Source organism: Peromyscus californicus, unplaced genomic scaffold (assembly GCF_007827085.1).
Source record: "Peromyscus californicus insignis strain IS unplaced genomic scaffold, ASM782708v3 Scaffold_6__1_contigs__length_162567912, whole genome shotgun sequence".
Classification (NCBI taxonomy): Eukaryota; Metazoa; Chordata; class Mammalia; order Rodentia; family Cricetidae; genus Peromyscus; species Peromyscus californicus.
The window spans coordinates 62,387,612-62,405,431 of record NW_026294584.1 but is presented as its reverse complement, the minus strand read 5'-3'; the positions used below and the strand labels follow the sequence as shown (position 1 = coordinate 62,405,431).

Genomic DNA, 17,820 nt, shown 5'->3' with positions numbered 1-17,820 from the left:
TAATTACAGGAAAACTAACTATGAGCATATCAAGATACACTCACATCTTCTGGACAATAGAACAAATAGGGACTTTTCCCAACCTCCAACCCAGGGCCAAAGCAGGATGACAGACATCCTCCTAAGGTCGCCTCCCCCAGCCCTGCTGCACCCCAGGCTTCAGGAAGGGTGAATTCCTTATGTGCCCCTAGGTCCCCACTTTATGCTCAGAGTCCTCCACCAGGCCAGCCTCTCCCACACCAGCTCCGCAGGCCAGGTCTGACTGGCTTATAAGGTACCTTCTCCAAGCCTCTCTCGATCCCCTCTAATTAAATGCAATCTGCTCATCCCTCAATTACCATAATTGCATGATTCACTTTAATGACATTTAGCTTGTAGTGGTTCCCGTTCATTATTTCAGTATTTTCGGGTTTTTGATCAATTCCCAAAGACAAGAACACCACACATACATATTAAATCTCCTTAAAGTTAACAATAAGCCTAGTACCAGCAGGTACCCAAGACACCTCACAAACTGGAGGAAAAGATACCCAGTTACATGACAGAGCAATTGTAACTGCTCCACCTTCATGCAGAGCAGACAAATTAATACCAGAAAATCCAAGAAAGAACCAGCTGCTGACAGCGGCTGTCAGCTTAGCCAAACTCTAGAAATGCTTTTTTTTTTTTTTTTTTTTTTTTTGGTTTTTCGAGACAGGGTTTCTCTGTGTAGCTTTGCACCTTTCCTGGAACTCACTTGGTAGCCCAGGCTGGCCTCGAACTCACAGAGATCCGCCTGGCTCTGCCTCCCGAGTGCTGGGATTAAAGGCGTGCGCCACCACCGCCCGGCTAGAAATGCTTTTAATACGCAGGTATCCACCTCCACCCTAGCCCAGGCCCAGCTACATGATGATCTGGGGGACAGGACGCAGGTTACGGTCTAATAATGAGGTAGATTGTCCATGCGAATCTGCTGAGAGTAGATCTTAAGCGTCCTAGTACATACACACACAGGAAGCTACGTGAGGTGGGGAGTAAATTAGTCAGCCTACCTTGGCAGGTTTCTGTGATGGACACAGACATCAAATCAACCTGGGTACACCTTAAACATACACAGTTTTGATGTCAACCACACCTCAACAGAGATGAGTGAACAGTCCAAATTGTCAGAGCCATCTTTTATTCTTACCATTTTTTTCTTCTTGCCTGAGAGCCAGGAAAGTCTCAGATCTTCCAGCAGTCTAAAGTGAGCCACCTCTTACTCACTAGATCATAATAAACCCCCTGCAGGTCACCAAGATTGTGAAGGAGGAAAATATGATAGCCTTGGCCCTACAGGTCTGGATTACTCAATGAAGGAGAAGGTCCACACAAGAAGAAAGATAACCACACAGAGAGAAAGGACTCTCTCTGGTTCCCCTTCTTGCTATTCTGTCCACCACCACTGTCTAGGTCAGTGGTTCTCAACCTTCCTAATGCTTCAACCCTTTAATAAACAATTCCTCATGTTGTGGTGACCCCCAAACAAAAAATTATTTGTTGCTACTTCATAACTGTAATTTGGCTATTATTATGAATCTTAATGTAAATATATGTTTTCCAATGGTCTTAGGTAACCCTGTGAAAGGGTCATTCAACCCCCAAAGGGGTCTCATCCCACAGGTTGGGAACAGCTGGTCTAGACAGAGCTGTAAGACTGGAGGGAAGACACACAAGAAGATGAGGTCAGGAAGTCAACATCCTCAGTCCTGGGAGAGAGCATCTTACCACCCAGAATCCAGCAGCTGTGTTATTTCCTCTTTTCTATTCTGAGTTTCCCTGGACCTAGACCACGTTTTCCTATCATTCTGATCCACTGATTGCTGCCTCGGTGTGAAAGGGGCCTGGGCCACTGGCAAGAATGAGTCCAACATTGGTCATGGAGAAGAGAAGCACCTGGGAACAAGAATAAAAAAGAGGCATCCCCTCTAGACACCTGCAGGTGTTTGGCTATGGACAGAAAGACATCCATGTGTGGTCCAGATTACTCAGTGTATTTTCTTACCTATTTTGTTTAGATGCTCACACACCTATTATCTGTACATTCAGCCACTATGAAACAGAGGTAGAAGGATATTTTTCATGACAAACTTCTGTCCACACTCAGGAGAAGGAGCTAGAAAGGGGTCCCAGAATAGAGCATGCCCTGCACAGGAGTAAATCATGATAGTGAAACATCGTTTGCTCCAAGATGCTGGTTCCAGAGAATGCTTCTTCCATCCCGCAGTGTCGGTCCATCTGGGCAAAGGACTGACCACTTCCAAATACCCAGAGGAAGTGCTGCCTCAGCAACCTGCAGCTTGCCCTGGGCAGTGCCAGTCAAAGCCACAAACTCTAGAGTGCCAGAAGCCCAGCAACCATAATTCCATCAAGTCTTCTCTAGACACAGCCCTGATGGGCTGATGAAGAACCACACACCTGTACACACAGCCAGCCGGAATGAAGTCCCACCTAACTCTCAAAGACATAGAAAGCACTACAACTAGGAACTAGTGACTCAACTGTCTATAGCAAACTGCCTGCCTGTTTTTGTAAATACCGTTTTATGGAATCCAGCCTCTTCTAGTGATGCCCATATTGTCTGCCACAGCACTGGCAGAATGGAGTAAATGCAACAGAGACCATATGGCTTCTGCAAAGCCAAAAAGATTTACCATCTGGCCCTTTACAGAAAAAGTTGGCCAACTCCTGGTTTGAGATTGCCATAGAGAAAGAATCCTCTCTAACGGCTGCACCTGGTGGGTTAACGCACATCGAGTGGGTATCTGTACGTCTCAACATGAAACCTCAATTGACTCATCACACCCCAGGCTTTGGAAAGCAGTCCCTTTCTTAGTGGTTGTAGTAGAAGCTGTGGTGCCCACCAAACACTGCCAGAGACAGAAACGTGCCCCCAGGGCAGCCTATCCTGCAGCAACAACCAAGGAGTGACAGCTTCCTGAAGCAGTCACAAGATGACGCCACTGAGGTTCCACAATGAGCAATACCATGAGAAAGACGGAAAAAACCTCCACACGTGAGCCTGAGATTCATTTCCCATGTCAGGATCTAGTCTACACCGATGAATGTCTCGGGAGACAGAGCAGAGGGCAGCCTCATCCGACTCTCTTCTCCTGCAGTGTTAATGACAAAAAAATGTGTGGCCAACTCTACTGTACTCAGCCTTCCCAACTCTCTGTGGGACCTGAATTCTAAATCAATCCCAAGGCTACAATAACAACTAGCAGCCCCATATCTACCTGCCTGCCAGCCTGCCTGCCTTCCTACTCACTACTACACTGATAACTAACTTTTATGTCAACTTGACACAAGCTAAAGTTATGTGGGAAGAGAGAACCTCAATTGAGAAAATGTCTCCCACTAGATTGGCCTGTGGGTAAGCCTGTGGTGCATTTCCTTGACTGATGGATAGGCAGGGCCCAGTTTACTGCAGGTGGTGCCACCCCTAGACAGATGGTCCTGGGTGCTATAAGAAAGCAGGCTGAGTAGACCATGTGGGGCAAGCCAGTAAGCAGCTCCCCTTCAAGGCTTGTTTTTTTTTTATTTATAGGATGATGCTGTGTGGCCTAGGTCAGCTCCTGCCTCCAGGTTCCTTGCCTTGAGCACCTGCCCTGACTCTCCTTCATGACAGACCATGGTTGGGACACACAAACCAAATAGACTCTGCACTCTTTGGGTTGTTTCTGCTCATAGAAACCCTCACTAAGACAGCCACCTGCATATCTACTACCTTCTTACACACACAAATACAGCTGATAGTACACTAGTTACTGGAACAAACTGGATTGTCAGCCAAGGAGTGGTTATCCTAGGGAGAAACAGACTAGGTTTCCTTCAGTCTGTCTGCAATATGGGGATAGAAACAGCAGCCCCCACAAGGAGTGGCCGTAGGCAACTGCTTAATCCAGTTTTTAAACATATACACACTCAATGCACCACAGCTATTTCCTAAATGATTTAAGGCCTAGGATTAATCATATAATTCCAAGAACAATCTGTTCAGATGGAAGAAGTTCAAGGTTGCTTCTGGACAGCAACAGGACCTAGAAAGCAACAAGACACAAAAACTCGATCTGGAATTATATACACTTATCATGTGGTTAGTCTCAGCACAGGACTAATGAAAACTGACACTTTTAAAATTAGTAAGTGCTATAATACAGCAACCAGGGGCTAAGGCAAAGGACTGCAAGTTCAGGGCCAACCTAGGCTACATAGCAACATCCTATAAATAAAAAAAAAATAAGAGAATGCAAGTAACTATGTTAAAACCCCCATATAGTTATTTACTGGGCTACTTGTCTCAGTCCTTACTCAGACAGAGTCTCTTCTGTGACCATGTAGTCCTCCATCAATCCTGACCCTAACCACAATGAACTCTGGTCTCACCTCTTTTAAATAAATGACCCATAGAAAACTGTTGGCTTGTACATCTACCACTACCCAAAATAATTACAGTAGACTGTAGTAGGAAGTTTCTGTCCCACCAGAAACTCCCAAATACCCAGCAGCTGCTTCCCAAATAATTGACTGGGAAGCTCAATATTACTTATAAATATTCGGCCAGTAGCTCAGGCTTGTTACTAACTCTCAGCCTTAAATTAACCCATAATTCTTATCTATGTTTAGCCACATGGCTTGGTACCTTTTCTCAGTACAACATTCTCATCTTCTGCCTCTGGCTGATGACTCCTGACTCCACCCTTCCTCTTCCCAGCATTCTTAGTTTGGTCACCCTGCCTACACTTCCTGTCTGCCTACTGGCCAATGAGCATTTTATTAAACCAATTCAAGTGACAAATCTTTGCAGTGTATAAGAGCATTATCCCACCGCAGTAGATGGCCAATACCCCATTTCTACTTTTTATATACAACCACTGTAGGAACAGCTCTGGGGCATGGTGGTGCACTTCTGTAATCCCAATACTCCGGAGGCTGAGGTAGGAGAACGACAAGTCCAAGGCCAGCATATTGAAAAGCCAGAGGCTGGGGAATGTAGTTCCCTATACATTTGATCCAGAGAGCAGGAGAGAGACAGAAGCTCTAAAGAGACATGCATAGCTGATCAGCATCTCATCCTATCTCCTGATATCAGGATGCCACCATTAGTGTCAGACTTTGACATCCTTGATGTACCTCAGCAATCACAGTTACAGTGACCTGGAAAGGAGTACCAGAATTGCGGACAAAATGGTAAACAGGGATTATCTCTACACAGCTTTTGAGGGGCTAAGGAATAGTTAACCAGCCATGTCTAGAAAGAGATGGAAGCCGGGTTTGCTGGCTCACACCTGTAATCCCAACTCTTGAGAGGCTGAGACAGGATGATCCTCATGAATTTGAAGCCTAACTGGGCTACACAGTGAGTTCCAGGTAAACCTGACCTAAGGTATGAGACCCTATCAAAAAAAAAAAAAAAAGCATATGGAAATTTAAAGTGGACTCTCCATGGAGCAGTGGTGAGGGAGGAGGGGGTTTCAGGTCAAAGCAAGGCTACTGTAACATCCCCTGCAGAAGACACCCCCATACCCCCATTCCTAGCCCAACACTCACTTCCTCTTCTTCATAAGCCACTCTCCTTCCCACTTGTAACCCATCACTCCCTCACTCCAACATCAAACCTGACACAGGACCTCATTTGCTGGGCCGACCCCACCTTTTACACAATGAACTGTACGCATGTGACCTAGCACACCTACGGAGGTTATCTTGCTAGTTTATAAAGCTTCCTGGAGTTCAGGGTTAGCACATTCTGCAGTGTTACCTAATAACTGAGTAATTCCAAAATGGAAAGGGCACCAGGCTATATCACCAGACCAAAAGGAGGATCATGCAGGAGAGTGATGCCTTATTCAAACTACCTTCAGTTTGAATCAATGGAGTTAAAAAACTGAAAACTTGAGTTGGGGATTTATTTAGCTCAGTGGTAGAGCACTTGCCTAGCTAGCAAGCGCAAGGCCCTGGGTTCAGTCCTCAGCTCCAGAAAAAAAAAATGAAAACTTCCTTAATGAAATAAACACAACAAGAGCCCACCCTGCCTTTCACCTGTCCATAATGTACAGGATCACCATGCTTTAAGGGCTGGTCTGAATGACCTCCAGGGCCCCCCTCTGCCTCAAGGTCTGTCAAATCCTATGAGATAAGCGGGCTGCATTAGTACAGTTCTCATTCAGCAGAGCTATAACTATGCAGTGTGTGCTCCTAGCCTTCACCAGCAAGACCACACAACCATGCAAGCGAGACTGAAGAGTGGCATAGGGAACACACGCCACCTTACTTAACTACCCAGTCTAGTTAGTGTATCTTTCCTGGTACTCTTATTTGAGGAAGGGGTTTAATTTGGGGCATGAAATAAATAAATATAGAATCATAATTTATTTTTACCTATATAAAGTTACCTATAGAAAAAATTTTCCAAGTAAAAATAATATTAACTCTAAAATCTCAAACAATTTTGAAACACAAAGAGGAAAAAGCAGAAGTTAACCATAAGCCTACCGCAGAGATCCTTTAACTGTTTGGTATCTATCACTCCAAACCATCAAATACACTCATATGAGCTGCATATTAGTAGCTTCATGGCCAACCAGAAGCTTCTTCATGAGAATGCAGCTGATTTACCTCATTCTTTCAAAAGGTACATGCTATCTACCGTGGAATGGAGCAACAGCTACGACATTGTGACTCAGAATCTTTCTGTTGAAAATGCGGATGTCCGAGCGTGCAGAGCGTAATACGGGATCATGGAGCTGAGTGTCAAAGGCTTGATGCACACATGCAAATGTTAGCTGAAGATGAAGGAGTGATTTCTGCTCTTGCTAACTGGCTGTCAGCAATATTTCCTTTTATGAAATAATTACTAGAGTTCTCTCATTTCAAGCTTTACAATTCCGGACAATCAAAGAATTCTGAAAAAAAACTCCACGTGCATATTTGATCTGATTGTCCCACTTGAAGCTCTGTCATGCTACCTCCGCACTGACCCTAAATGCCCATGGACCAGTAAGAGCAGTTCCCAGACAGCCTGAAGGGGGCACACCTTCCTCTTTCAATCGGTACATACTGCCCAGACTGTCACACTTCAAATCCAATTTGCCAGGTAAGAAGAAAAGATAGCTCAAGCTAGGCATGGAGATACATAGGCCTGAAACCCCAGGCAGGAGAGTCACAAGTTCTAAGCCTAAGCCAGCCTGGGCCCAAGAAGAAGGGGAAGAAGGAGGGTGAGGAAGGAGGAAAAGAGTTTTAAAAATCCCTCGGTTGGTGGTGTCATATTCCTAAACATTCCACTCCTCTCCTCTCTGAGTAAAAGCTTGTTAAACTATTGGAACGAGTCCCAGGAGCAGGCGGAACGGGGATGAAGGTGTGCTTCATGGGTAGCTCACAACTACAGCCTTTAATGCGGGAAGGAAGTCGAGGCGCCTTACCTTATACAGCGGCCGACGCACATCTATGGGACAGTTCTGTATGACTTCATCAACCACATCCGAGATGGACTCCATAAAGTCTGGGTTGGCAAACTAAATTTTATATAAATATAAAAGAAACATTATGCATTTTCCTCCAATAACACAAAACTATTTTCAAACAACATTTTAAGACTTTAAGTTTAAAAATGTGTGTAAGTGTGTGTCTGAGTGTGGGTTTGTGTACGTGAGTGTGGCGCACACAGAGACCGGAAGAGGACATCCGATCCTCTGGAGCTGGAGTTGCAGATAGCTGTGAACCACCAGACTGGGTACCGGAACTGAACTGGGATCCTCTGCAAGAGCAGTCCATGCTATTAGCCCTGGGGCATGTCTCTAGGCCCCCCAAAAAACATTTCTTTAAAAGTAACTAACAAACATACAACTCACTGGAACTGAAAACCCGTTACATGAAAATAAAAGGGTGTCAAAGGAATGTCACATGACTGACCACATGTCCATGGAGTGGTGTGAACATGAACTGGGTGAGTTTAGAGAAGGGAAAACATCCACCAGGCAGAAGGACAGACAGCCCTGCTGAGGAGGACACAGCACCTCATGCCAGTGAGAGAAAGGGCAGGGCACGTACACCAGCCGCACGGCTTGCAGTCCGAACTACACTTGTGAGTATTAATACCATGGAGAAGGTAGCCCGGCTGTGAGGGGGACACGTGCGGTGGTGACGGCAGTGGCTTCAGAACAAAACAGTCCATGCAACAGTCACGGCGAATAAACCAACACCTTTGGATTCAACAGTACAGGTTCAACGAACTAAAGTATGAAAACGTCGACTCTAAACACACTTCAAAACCCAGTTCACGGTCAACATTCATCTCGGAGGAAGGAAGCAACGTCCAGCCATTCACCAGCTGGGCATGCACTGGTTTTAGATGGACAGTCACAAAGCTGGACGGACTGTCTTAATCCCACTTCTAAGCAGGGGCCAGTGCATGACAGTCCTCGGGATTAGTGATTTATATTACCACCGGCCCCTTGAGGTCAGTTTCAAATCCATTTTCTTCTACTGATCTTCAAAGTTCCTCCTCATCTCTAGAAGGATAACCCAACCTTAACTGTTAAAGCGGATAAGTCTACGGCAAGGCAGACCAGGCAGCCACACGGCAGCGGGAACCACCACGGGAACCAGCCAACTTGCTCACTGAGAACTTTACTGAAAATTACTCCTTGTGTACACTGGGGGGCAGCATTGTTCCACATGCACCATACTCTGTACACTCAGAGACAGCTCTTACCTCGGGGTGAAAGAATATTTCCGGTCCCAGGAACCTTTCATAACCAACATCTATAATGAACTTTTTCTGGTTGATCGCATTGATCCCTGTGTACTGTTTGATCCACTTCCGGGGATCCATGTCATACTTAGCAAATTCTTTGACAATATCAGGGCAAATGTAACAGTACTTCTCCTGTGTATACACAAAAAGATACCGCCAAGCATTAATAACTGCCAGTGTCTCTGCCCTCTGACAAATACACAGGAACTCACACATTATAGACACCTCCAAATCCATCTCTGGCTATACTGTAACTCCTGTGGATGACGTTCAAGCTCATATCCTCTCTGAGTCTTTCAGCTCAGAGAGGACTATGCTTGAGCAGGCAAGTCTGCTTTCTCTGCAACTTGGTTATTCATCACTACCATAGTCTCCCTAATTTTGCTGCCATATTTTCTGAAATACTATCTGTCTGTAAACATCAGGACCTTGCCTCCATCCAGGCTCTGCATGCTCCCTCAGGCTCCTTCTCAGGTGCCTGTCTCACTTCTGCGCATGTCTGGATCAGCAAACTAAGTTTGCTCCTCTCTAGAGTACAGTAACCAACCACATTCTAACGTGTGCGTGTGTGTGCGTGTTTGCGTGTGTGTGTGTGTGTGTGTGTGTGTGTGTGTGTGTGTGTATGATACTGAGGGAGTACTCTCTATCCTCCTGCTAGATGTCTGCTTACAGAGGGATCCCCTGGCCCACACTGTGCCTGAGGATGTGCCTTGCTGGTCAGTCACTTGATCAACACTGGAGATACAGTCAATGAAATACTTAGATCCTGTCAGAAACCATCTAGCTGAGAGTCAAGCACGAGGCAGCTGAAATAAGTAAGTAAACGGCATGCTATCATACAGCAGACATTATAGAATAAAAGCAGAAATCAGGCAGGAACACTGGGGTTGCTAATAGACGGCTGCCGGTGAAGAACGGGAAACCCCTGGGAATATTGTAGCCTGCGGAGAAAGTCCTGAGACACCTTGCAGACCTCTCCCCAGTGGAGAAGGGACCAGTCCCTCCCCTTTGCTTTAGCACTGAGAGCCTCCCCAATCCCGGAAAGTCCAGGCCCAGAAGCAGGGATGGGTGGCAACTTTTTGTAGGAGCCTGCCCGGTATCTGCCCCATCCCAAAAGGATTGTTTTCAAGGAGTATCAGCCAAATATGGAAATCCTGTCTCATGCTTCCTTGCACTCAGCCAGCCTGAGGAGACGCTCAGCTGAGAGCAAAACAGCAGGGGTTAGCCCTCACCATCACCCCTACCCCCGCAACCACCCTGCGCCTCAAAACCAGAGCTATGTGAGAAAGGAGATAACTCAAGGCCACATGTCACACCCCACCTAAGACTCTTCTCCGGATCCAAAGAGAATCCTTCCTCCTTCTCTCTACACAATGATCAGCCTTGGACTCTTAAGAATCTCTTGCATTTTGATTTTTTTTTTAATGTGTTATGGTTTTGATGGCCGAAAAGAAAAAATTCCTTTAAAAGGGTCTGCAACTGCTGTACCCAGAACAATACAGAGATGGGTCAGGTCAAGCAGCCGCTCTAAACAATGACCGACGAGCCACTTTGCTTCTTTCGTTACTAAATTCTAAAATGTCCTGCCACTGTTCTAGGGTGGAACTGAGGTCTGGAGACACGCGGGTGGGTTGCGCTGAGGGAGTCTGAGACTTAGACTGGCCGGGTTCTGAGGTGTATGCTCAGGGCACCAAGGCAGGCAGACACCACTGGGATCGTGACAGCTACTGCTGCGGCTGTGACTTGCGCCCTGATTCTAAAAGGAAGCATGAGAGAGAGATTGGGAAGCAGCGTGCAGCTAATTGAAGGTTTTGTTTAATTAGGCTCCAATTAAACGATGCTCTACTGCACACGCCGGTGGCTCGGCATCAACCACCAGGCTGCTCTCCGTGTGGAAGAGCGTGTTGAGCCTCAAGTCCCCAGCACTCTGAACTCGACGACGGCAAAACAACCAAGGCCCACACTCTCGGGGGGATAGGAAGGGAGCAGGAGGGGGAGGATGGCATCGAGGGGAACGTCCAAACACCATTTCTCTCTCACCCCCAAACCAGCCAGGTTCCCTTCCGTTTTTACCTTAATGGCTTTTGCGGTCTCCAGTGACTGCTCAGGAGGGATTCCCACCTCCCTCTCCCTTAGCAGCTGTTGAATGAAATACGTAATATCTCTACCTGCAATTGGGATGTGTTTGATGCAGCTTCCAATTACATAACCTTCTGCCTGAAGAGGAAGAGGAGACAGGGCAGCCATGTCAGTAACCGCAGTCCAGAGCCAGCTGGACCCAGGAGGTCCCCAGCCCCGCCTTCTCAGCCCCTACTCTGAGCGCTGAACTAGCATGTAGTGGCCCCACTCACGAGGTTTAACACGTAAGGTCCTTTTAAATGACTGCATCTGCAGTTCCATTAATATTTGAAATTCTAAACAATGCCAATAACCCGAATCTCCATAAGCAACCAAAATGCTGTTTTCATTAGGAACATGGGAGAAACTGCTTAGGTTAGTTCATTTCTAGAAGATGATGCTATCTGGGAGAACAGTAAACTCAACAGTAATGTTTTCTTCTAACTAAACAGGAACAACTTTGTCTACATGCTGTTAAACCAACTATAAATCCCCTCCTAATTCAAAGTTAGCAATGAGGCCTGTGATCCCAAAACAACCTGGTTCCAAACCCTGGATCCACAGACTTCTACCTTCATCCCTAGTATAGAACAAATACCCTGAGGGCATTTATGGTGTAGATGAGATCAAGCCTTGCCTGCCAGATATGTGCTTTATGGCAGATACTACATATTCAAGAAATGGTTCTGTCCAGCACAGTGAAAAATGACTCAAAAAAAAAACTAACCAACCAGCGCCGTGTGCAGACCAGTGTGGTTCAGGAGCTGGATTCTCCCTGATGCCTTCCTTAGCTACTGAAGGCATGCCTGGAAGGGACCCATGCAGAGCCCACAATGACTCTGCTTTCACAAGCAGGGCTAATGCCAAGAGTTCACATGCCCATAGCAGTGATGGGCCCAAAAGTCCCCTCACTGACCTTTTGTGGGCACCGACTTGCCACAGAAGCCACAAGCCGGGCCACCCATCCAGTTTGTCTGCAAAGACACAGATGTGGGGACACTGGTGGTCGAGTTTCTCATTCTAGCATTGCATGGCTTCTGTGCCACAAGGCCCAAGGGAAAGAGGGCGTGGAGGTGGACGGCTGCTCCACGCTGCAGGTGTGCACTCTCAGCACAGGCACAGGTGGAGTCACCAATAAGCCGCCAGGACCACCTTCCCAAGTCTTCCTGGGCTTTGTGCCCATGTTCCTAACTTCTAGACAAAAGATTAGGCCTTTCTGTAAAGTACAAGTATTTGTAACATATTTTAAGATAGAGATAAAGGTATGTACAAGTGATTAGTACTTCCTAACACATGGACTCTTCACAGTCACATTCTAAGCCATGGACACAACTTCCTAAAATGAGCATTAAGTACTGCAGCATGTCACACACCCAGCAGCAGAAAAGTCAGCACGATGCCACTTTAGGGCCACACACCATGGCTTTAGGTAATTATTTTTCATAGAATATTTGGCCATAAAAAAGTATCATTAAACTAATATGCAAGATATAACTTTAGTATTATTTATATGGTTAGAATACAAACTAGATGTAGGATATCCCAATTTAAAACGTGAACATGTGTATACAAATGTTTGCGTCTTAATCAAAGCTTGAAAGGCTGTGCAGTTTAGAATATGGTTGTCTGAATGGGCTTATGGGTAATTTCATTTTCTTACTGTTTATTCTTTTACCCAAATTTTCAGTAACAAATTAGCTTTTGTAAACGGGGGAAGAAACTAAACTAATCCACGGTGAAGAGTTACAAAACACCTCTCTCTGGATCTGGGTTCTATGTGTGATGTTTTCTTTTCCTACCACCCTGGGAGCTGAGTGACTCTGGACAAATGAACAAGCGATTCAAGAACAGGCTTCTGCCTCACCCTCATCCACGGCGTGCAGATGATGAAGAACCAGCGCAAGCAGATCTGGGACCACACACCTGGGGTGAGTCCTGCTGCTCCTCAAGGTACGGCATCAGAAAGAAAGCCAGGAGCCAGCCAGAGTGCCATCAACTCTTCCAACAATCCCCACAAGAGCCAGAGCCTGAGACTGCTCTAAAGGAACTCCAGTCTGGCTCACACTTGGAAGGGAGAGGGGGCCGCTCCTCCATGGAGGGGACACATGAGCAGGGGTACAAGGGTGAGAGAGACTTGGATGGTCCTTCCTGACCATTAAGACTCTCACAACTTTAGCCTTTCGGCAGACACAAACACAGCAGAATGTCGGTCCTTCAGTAACTGAGATGAAATCGTGATTATCGTTTCTCAATTAAAGGAAATGCACTTGTTTTGCCTGGCTTTGGCTTAGCTGTGCTTTTGTTTGTTTTTAGTTTGTTTGTTTTGTGTGTAAGTGAGCGTGGATGCACATGTACATGCAGGTGCCTATGGAGGCAGGTGTCAAAGTCTATGGAGTTGGTTGAGACAAGGTCTTAACCCTAAGTATCCAGGCTGGACTTAAACTCAGTATACATCCAAGAATAACCTTTAGCTTCTGGACCTCCTGTGTTCACCTCCAAAATGCTGGAATTATAAGGCATGTGTTGTAGAATATTCCTTTACACTGTATGAAGATATGTCACTCTGAATGGCTTAATAAAAATCTATCTCTGTGAGTTTGAGGCCAGCCTGGGCTACCAAGTGAGTTCCAGGAAAGGTGCAAAGCTACACAGAGAAACCCTGTCTCGAAAAACAAAAACAAAAACAAAAACAAAACAAAACAAAACAAAAAAGGCTAAATGGCCAATAGCTAGGCAGGATTTTCGGGGGAAGAGAGACTGCTGGGAAGAAGAAGGGTGGAGAAGTCAGACATGGAACAAGTCAGACACACATAATGGGATAGAGGTAAAAGCTACATGGTAGAATGTAGATGAATAAAAATATGGGTTAATTTAAGTTATAAGAGTTAGTTAGGCCGGGCGGTGGTGGCGCACGCCTTTAATCCCAGCACTCGGGAGGCAGAGCCAGGCGGATCTCTGTGAGTTCGAGGCCAGCCTGGGCTACCAAGTGAGTTCCAGGAAAGGGGCAAAGCTACACAGAGAAACCCTGTCTCGAAAAACCAAAAAAAAAAAAAAAAGAGTTAGTTAGGAACAGGCCTAAGCTATCAGCTGAGCCTTCATAATTAATAATAAGTCTCCATGTCATTTTTTGTGAGCTGGCGGCCCAAAAAGAAAAATCTGCCTATAGCCATGTGCCGCCCCACTCAGCTTTGGATTTTTTAATACACTAATTTGTATTTTAAAAATAGGTTTAGGGGCTGGAGAAATGACTCAGCGGTTAAGATAATGTACTGCTCTTGCAGTGGACTGACATTCTGTTCCCAGCAATGACATTCAACAGTTTAAAACCACCCAAAACTCCAGCTCCGGGGGTTCCAATGCCTCTGGCCTCTGGGGGTACCTGCATTCACATACATGCACAAACCCATACAGAGACATATAATATAATTTAATAAACCTTTTAAAAAAAATTTCAAACCTTGAACTTGAGGCCTGGTAAAATGACTTAACAGATAAAGGAGCTCGATCTAAGGTGATCCCTGAAACCCACATGGTGGAATGAATGAAATGACTCCCACAGGTCACCCTCTGACTGCTCCATATGACCATGGCATGCACTCCCATGCAAGCGCACACACACACACACACACACACACACACACACACACACACACACACTATTTTTCAAAAGCAAAAATCTTCAAACTTAAACAGAGCTCCATATATGTATATGCGTGTGTTATGGTTACCGAGGAAACCTGAAGTGGGGTGAGCAGGCATTGACTGACTTTCCACTGACACTAGTTGATTTTCAGAAGAATCGTTTTTAAATAACTCCTTGGACCAGAAGAAAGAGACCAAAGCCTCCTGAAGTTGGAGTTAGGAGTCATTTCTTTAGTATATCGTAAGGACTTCTGCAAGTTGAAACATGAGCTCTCCTTCCTAGCTCTTAAATACATGCAGAGGAAAGAGCAAGTTCTCCAAGGCCCCAGCTGAGCAAAGCCCCTCACTGGGCATGTCCTGACCCTCAACTCTGGCATCCACAATCACGTCTAGCTGTAGTAGTTCGAATGATGAGTCAGGACACTGACTGACACCTGTGGGAATACAACAGAAGCCTTGCCCCCGCCCCAAAAAAATGACTATAGAATTTGTTCCATGGTTTCCAAACTGCCAAAGGCACAAACATGGCATTCTTTTGAACTCTTTTTCACCTTCCTAGGCTTCTTAAATTCCCATTGCCAAGACCAGGTATGGTGGCACACACTTTTTTAATCCCAGCACTTGAGAGCAAAGGCAAATGAATCTCGGTGAGTTTAAAGCCAGCCTGATCTACACAGGGAGTTCCAGGCCAGCCAGGGAGACCCTGTCTCAGAAAAAAGAGAGAGAGGGAGGGAGGGAGGGAAAGAAGAGGGAAGGAGGGAGGGAGGGGGAGGAGAGGGAGGGAGGGAGAGAGGAAGGGAGGGAGGGAGGATCCCATTGCTGTTTCTAAGAACACCGTGGATAAAAGGTGGTATTTTAGTTAGGGGGGTTGAGTTTTATTCTGCCTTCTTCAATTCTTCTCTTACCTCAGGACAGGTTAAGTCTCAGAGAGTAAAATAGGAAGCCTCTGCTTACCACTGGGATAACGTGGGTGACGCCATCTCCACTGTCTATGACTATCCCTGTCAGTGTGCGTTCACCAACTTGTCGGGATGTCCACGAGGCTGCCAGAGCCAGCACCGCCTGGAGAGAGACACAGAACATCTTCTGAAGAGACAGCACGCAGAGCAGCAGCCATGGCTCAGCTGGCCTCAGGTGCTGCAGTGAACTCTTTCTTAATAAGTCTAGAAACTTCCCTCTCCCTACCTCACATCTCCCAATTCTCACTTAGCTGACTGGCATGCCAGTTTTCCTTTCAAATGAAGGAGTCAGGTTTTCAACAAAAACCAATAAAATGGAATTCCACTGCTAAATCACTTCTAATCTACAGGTGTTCCAAGTGCAGCCACAAACATGGAGGGTTTGTTTGTCTGGGAGCTTGCTTGTGGCTTGAGGTGGGGTCTCTTGTAACCCAGGCTGGCTTCAAACTCCTCCTCCAGCTAAGGATGGCCCTGAACTCATGATCCTCCTACCTCTAGCCCCGGAGTACTAGGAATTCTGATGTGCAGCACCATTCACAGTTTCTACCATACTTGGGATCAAACCCAGTGTTTTGTGCTGGGCAAGCACGCTACCAAGCGAGTTACAAGCCCAGCCTATACGGAGCTCTTCTCTAACAGATGCTGAGGCCATCCATCCAGGAACTCTGATGGGCTAGGTACAAGACAGTGGCTCTCAGCCAGAGGCAGCTCCGCTCTTCACAGGACGTTTGGCCCCGTCTGTCATTGCTCCCTGTCAACAATTATCGTCGGAGAGGAGGCCGGGACTGGTTGTGGCTCTGTACTCTGCAACGCACAGGACACCCTACAGCAAGGAACTGTCCAGCCCACAGCCAGGCCAAGACGGAACACAGGAATTTACACTTGTGAAAAGCATGTTCCGGGTGAAGTTGGCAAACAGACCATCTTAAGAACCATTGTCCTTGTGGGACATGGTGGCACATGCCTTTCATCACAGAGTTCAAGAGGTTGGGGCAGGAGGATCACCCTGAGTTTAAAGGCCAGAGTAGGCTATAGAGTAAGGTCTTATATTAATAATAATAATAACAATAAATTCAGTGTTTTGAGTACCTCCCTGTTCTATAAACTATATTTGTCTTGGGAAAGAACACTATGTTAACAGGCACTATGATTCATCACGGGGACACAACAGCATCTCCAAAGTGCATTTCTCCATGGAACTCTTCTTTCTTAGAAGGAAGTAATACTACACAGGAAATTTTGAAGAAAGACTCATCTCAGTTACTCCTCAAAACTCCAACCAACTTCCTTTTTATAACAACCAAAGCAACAATAAAACTCTAAGCAAAAAAAAAAAAAAAAAAAAAAAGAAGAAGAAGAAGAAGCTTCAAGATGAGTTCTGGAAGCTCCTGGGAGCTCAGGGCCTCTCAGAGCAAAGTTCATGGAACTAATGGAGCCTAATCACGGGGCTCTCCCAAGGCATTTACTTTGTTCTGGCTTTTGTTTGCTCTGTCTTTGAGACAGGGTCTCACTTTGTAACCCAAACTTACCTCAGAACGCATGTTATAGCCCAGGGTGACCTAGATCCTCCTGCCTCATCCTCCCAAGAGGTGGGATCATGGCTTGAGCTTAGTTTGTTTTCCATAGATGTTATGCTGTCTGTTCATTTCATTTTGGTTGTTGTTTTTGTATGTTTGTTTGCTTGCTGTTTCTTATACTTACAGTGACCCAAAGTAAGTGTAAGAAGCTTAAAAAAAAAAAGAAAAGAAAAGAAAAAAGAAACACATCTATTCCTCTAACTTGACACCCAAATAATAACACATGGGACTCTGCATAGGAAAACTGTAGAACCATACCAACTTTATATCAGTGGCAGTTATATAAAAATAAATTACAGACACGTTTCTTTATGGTGATTTGATTCAAACCTGAACAGCTTGGTGACGGGGTACACATCAAGAGAGAGAAAAGAGGAATGTCTAGCCCAGTCTGCGCACAAAGGGCCTTGGGATTCCTGCTTCTTGTACTGTCAGAATCACAGGACAACGCTGTTTTTACCTGTACTGCAATGTAGAGTCCTGGTACGTTAAATGATTCAAACATGATTTCTGCAAGGTACTCTCTGTTTTCTGGTGTGTTCAGTGGAGGTTCTGTCTGTAAGAAAACATTAGATTTAATGTTCTCTCCAATTTCATGTAACTACATCAGAATTATAAAAGGGCTAGCCTAAAGACATGCTGACCAGCGTATTACAGAACTCCCTAGTTGTAAAGGTGGGGTTCACTAAAGGTGACTAGTTAAAGGTCTCTTACTACAGGTCTTAAAAGCTTTGACAAGGCAGAGTGA

At 45.7% G+C, this 17,820-nt stretch overlaps 1 protein-coding gene across 4 annotated transcripts in view; it reads right to left on the bottom strand.

The window, feature by feature from the left end:
• Positions 1–17,820, bottom strand: part of Actr3b (actin related protein 3B) — a 95,297-nt gene that overhangs the window by 19,285 nt on the left and 58,192 nt on the right. For all 4 annotated transcript variants that reach the window (XM_052719715.1, XM_052719716.1, XM_052719718.1 and 1 more), the window contains 5 exons: positions 17,533–17,628; positions 15,491–15,598; positions 10,850–10,993; positions 8,735–8,908; positions 7,443–7,535 (listed from right to left, as the gene is read on the bottom strand). In XM_052719715.1, the coding sequence (XP_052575675.1) occupies positions 7,443–7,535; positions 8,735–8,908; positions 10,850–10,993; positions 15,491–15,598; positions 17,533–17,628 (615 nt within the window). The remainder of the gene's footprint in view (positions 1–7,442; positions 7,536–8,734; positions 8,909–10,849; positions 10,994–15,490; positions 15,599–17,532; positions 17,629–17,820) is intronic.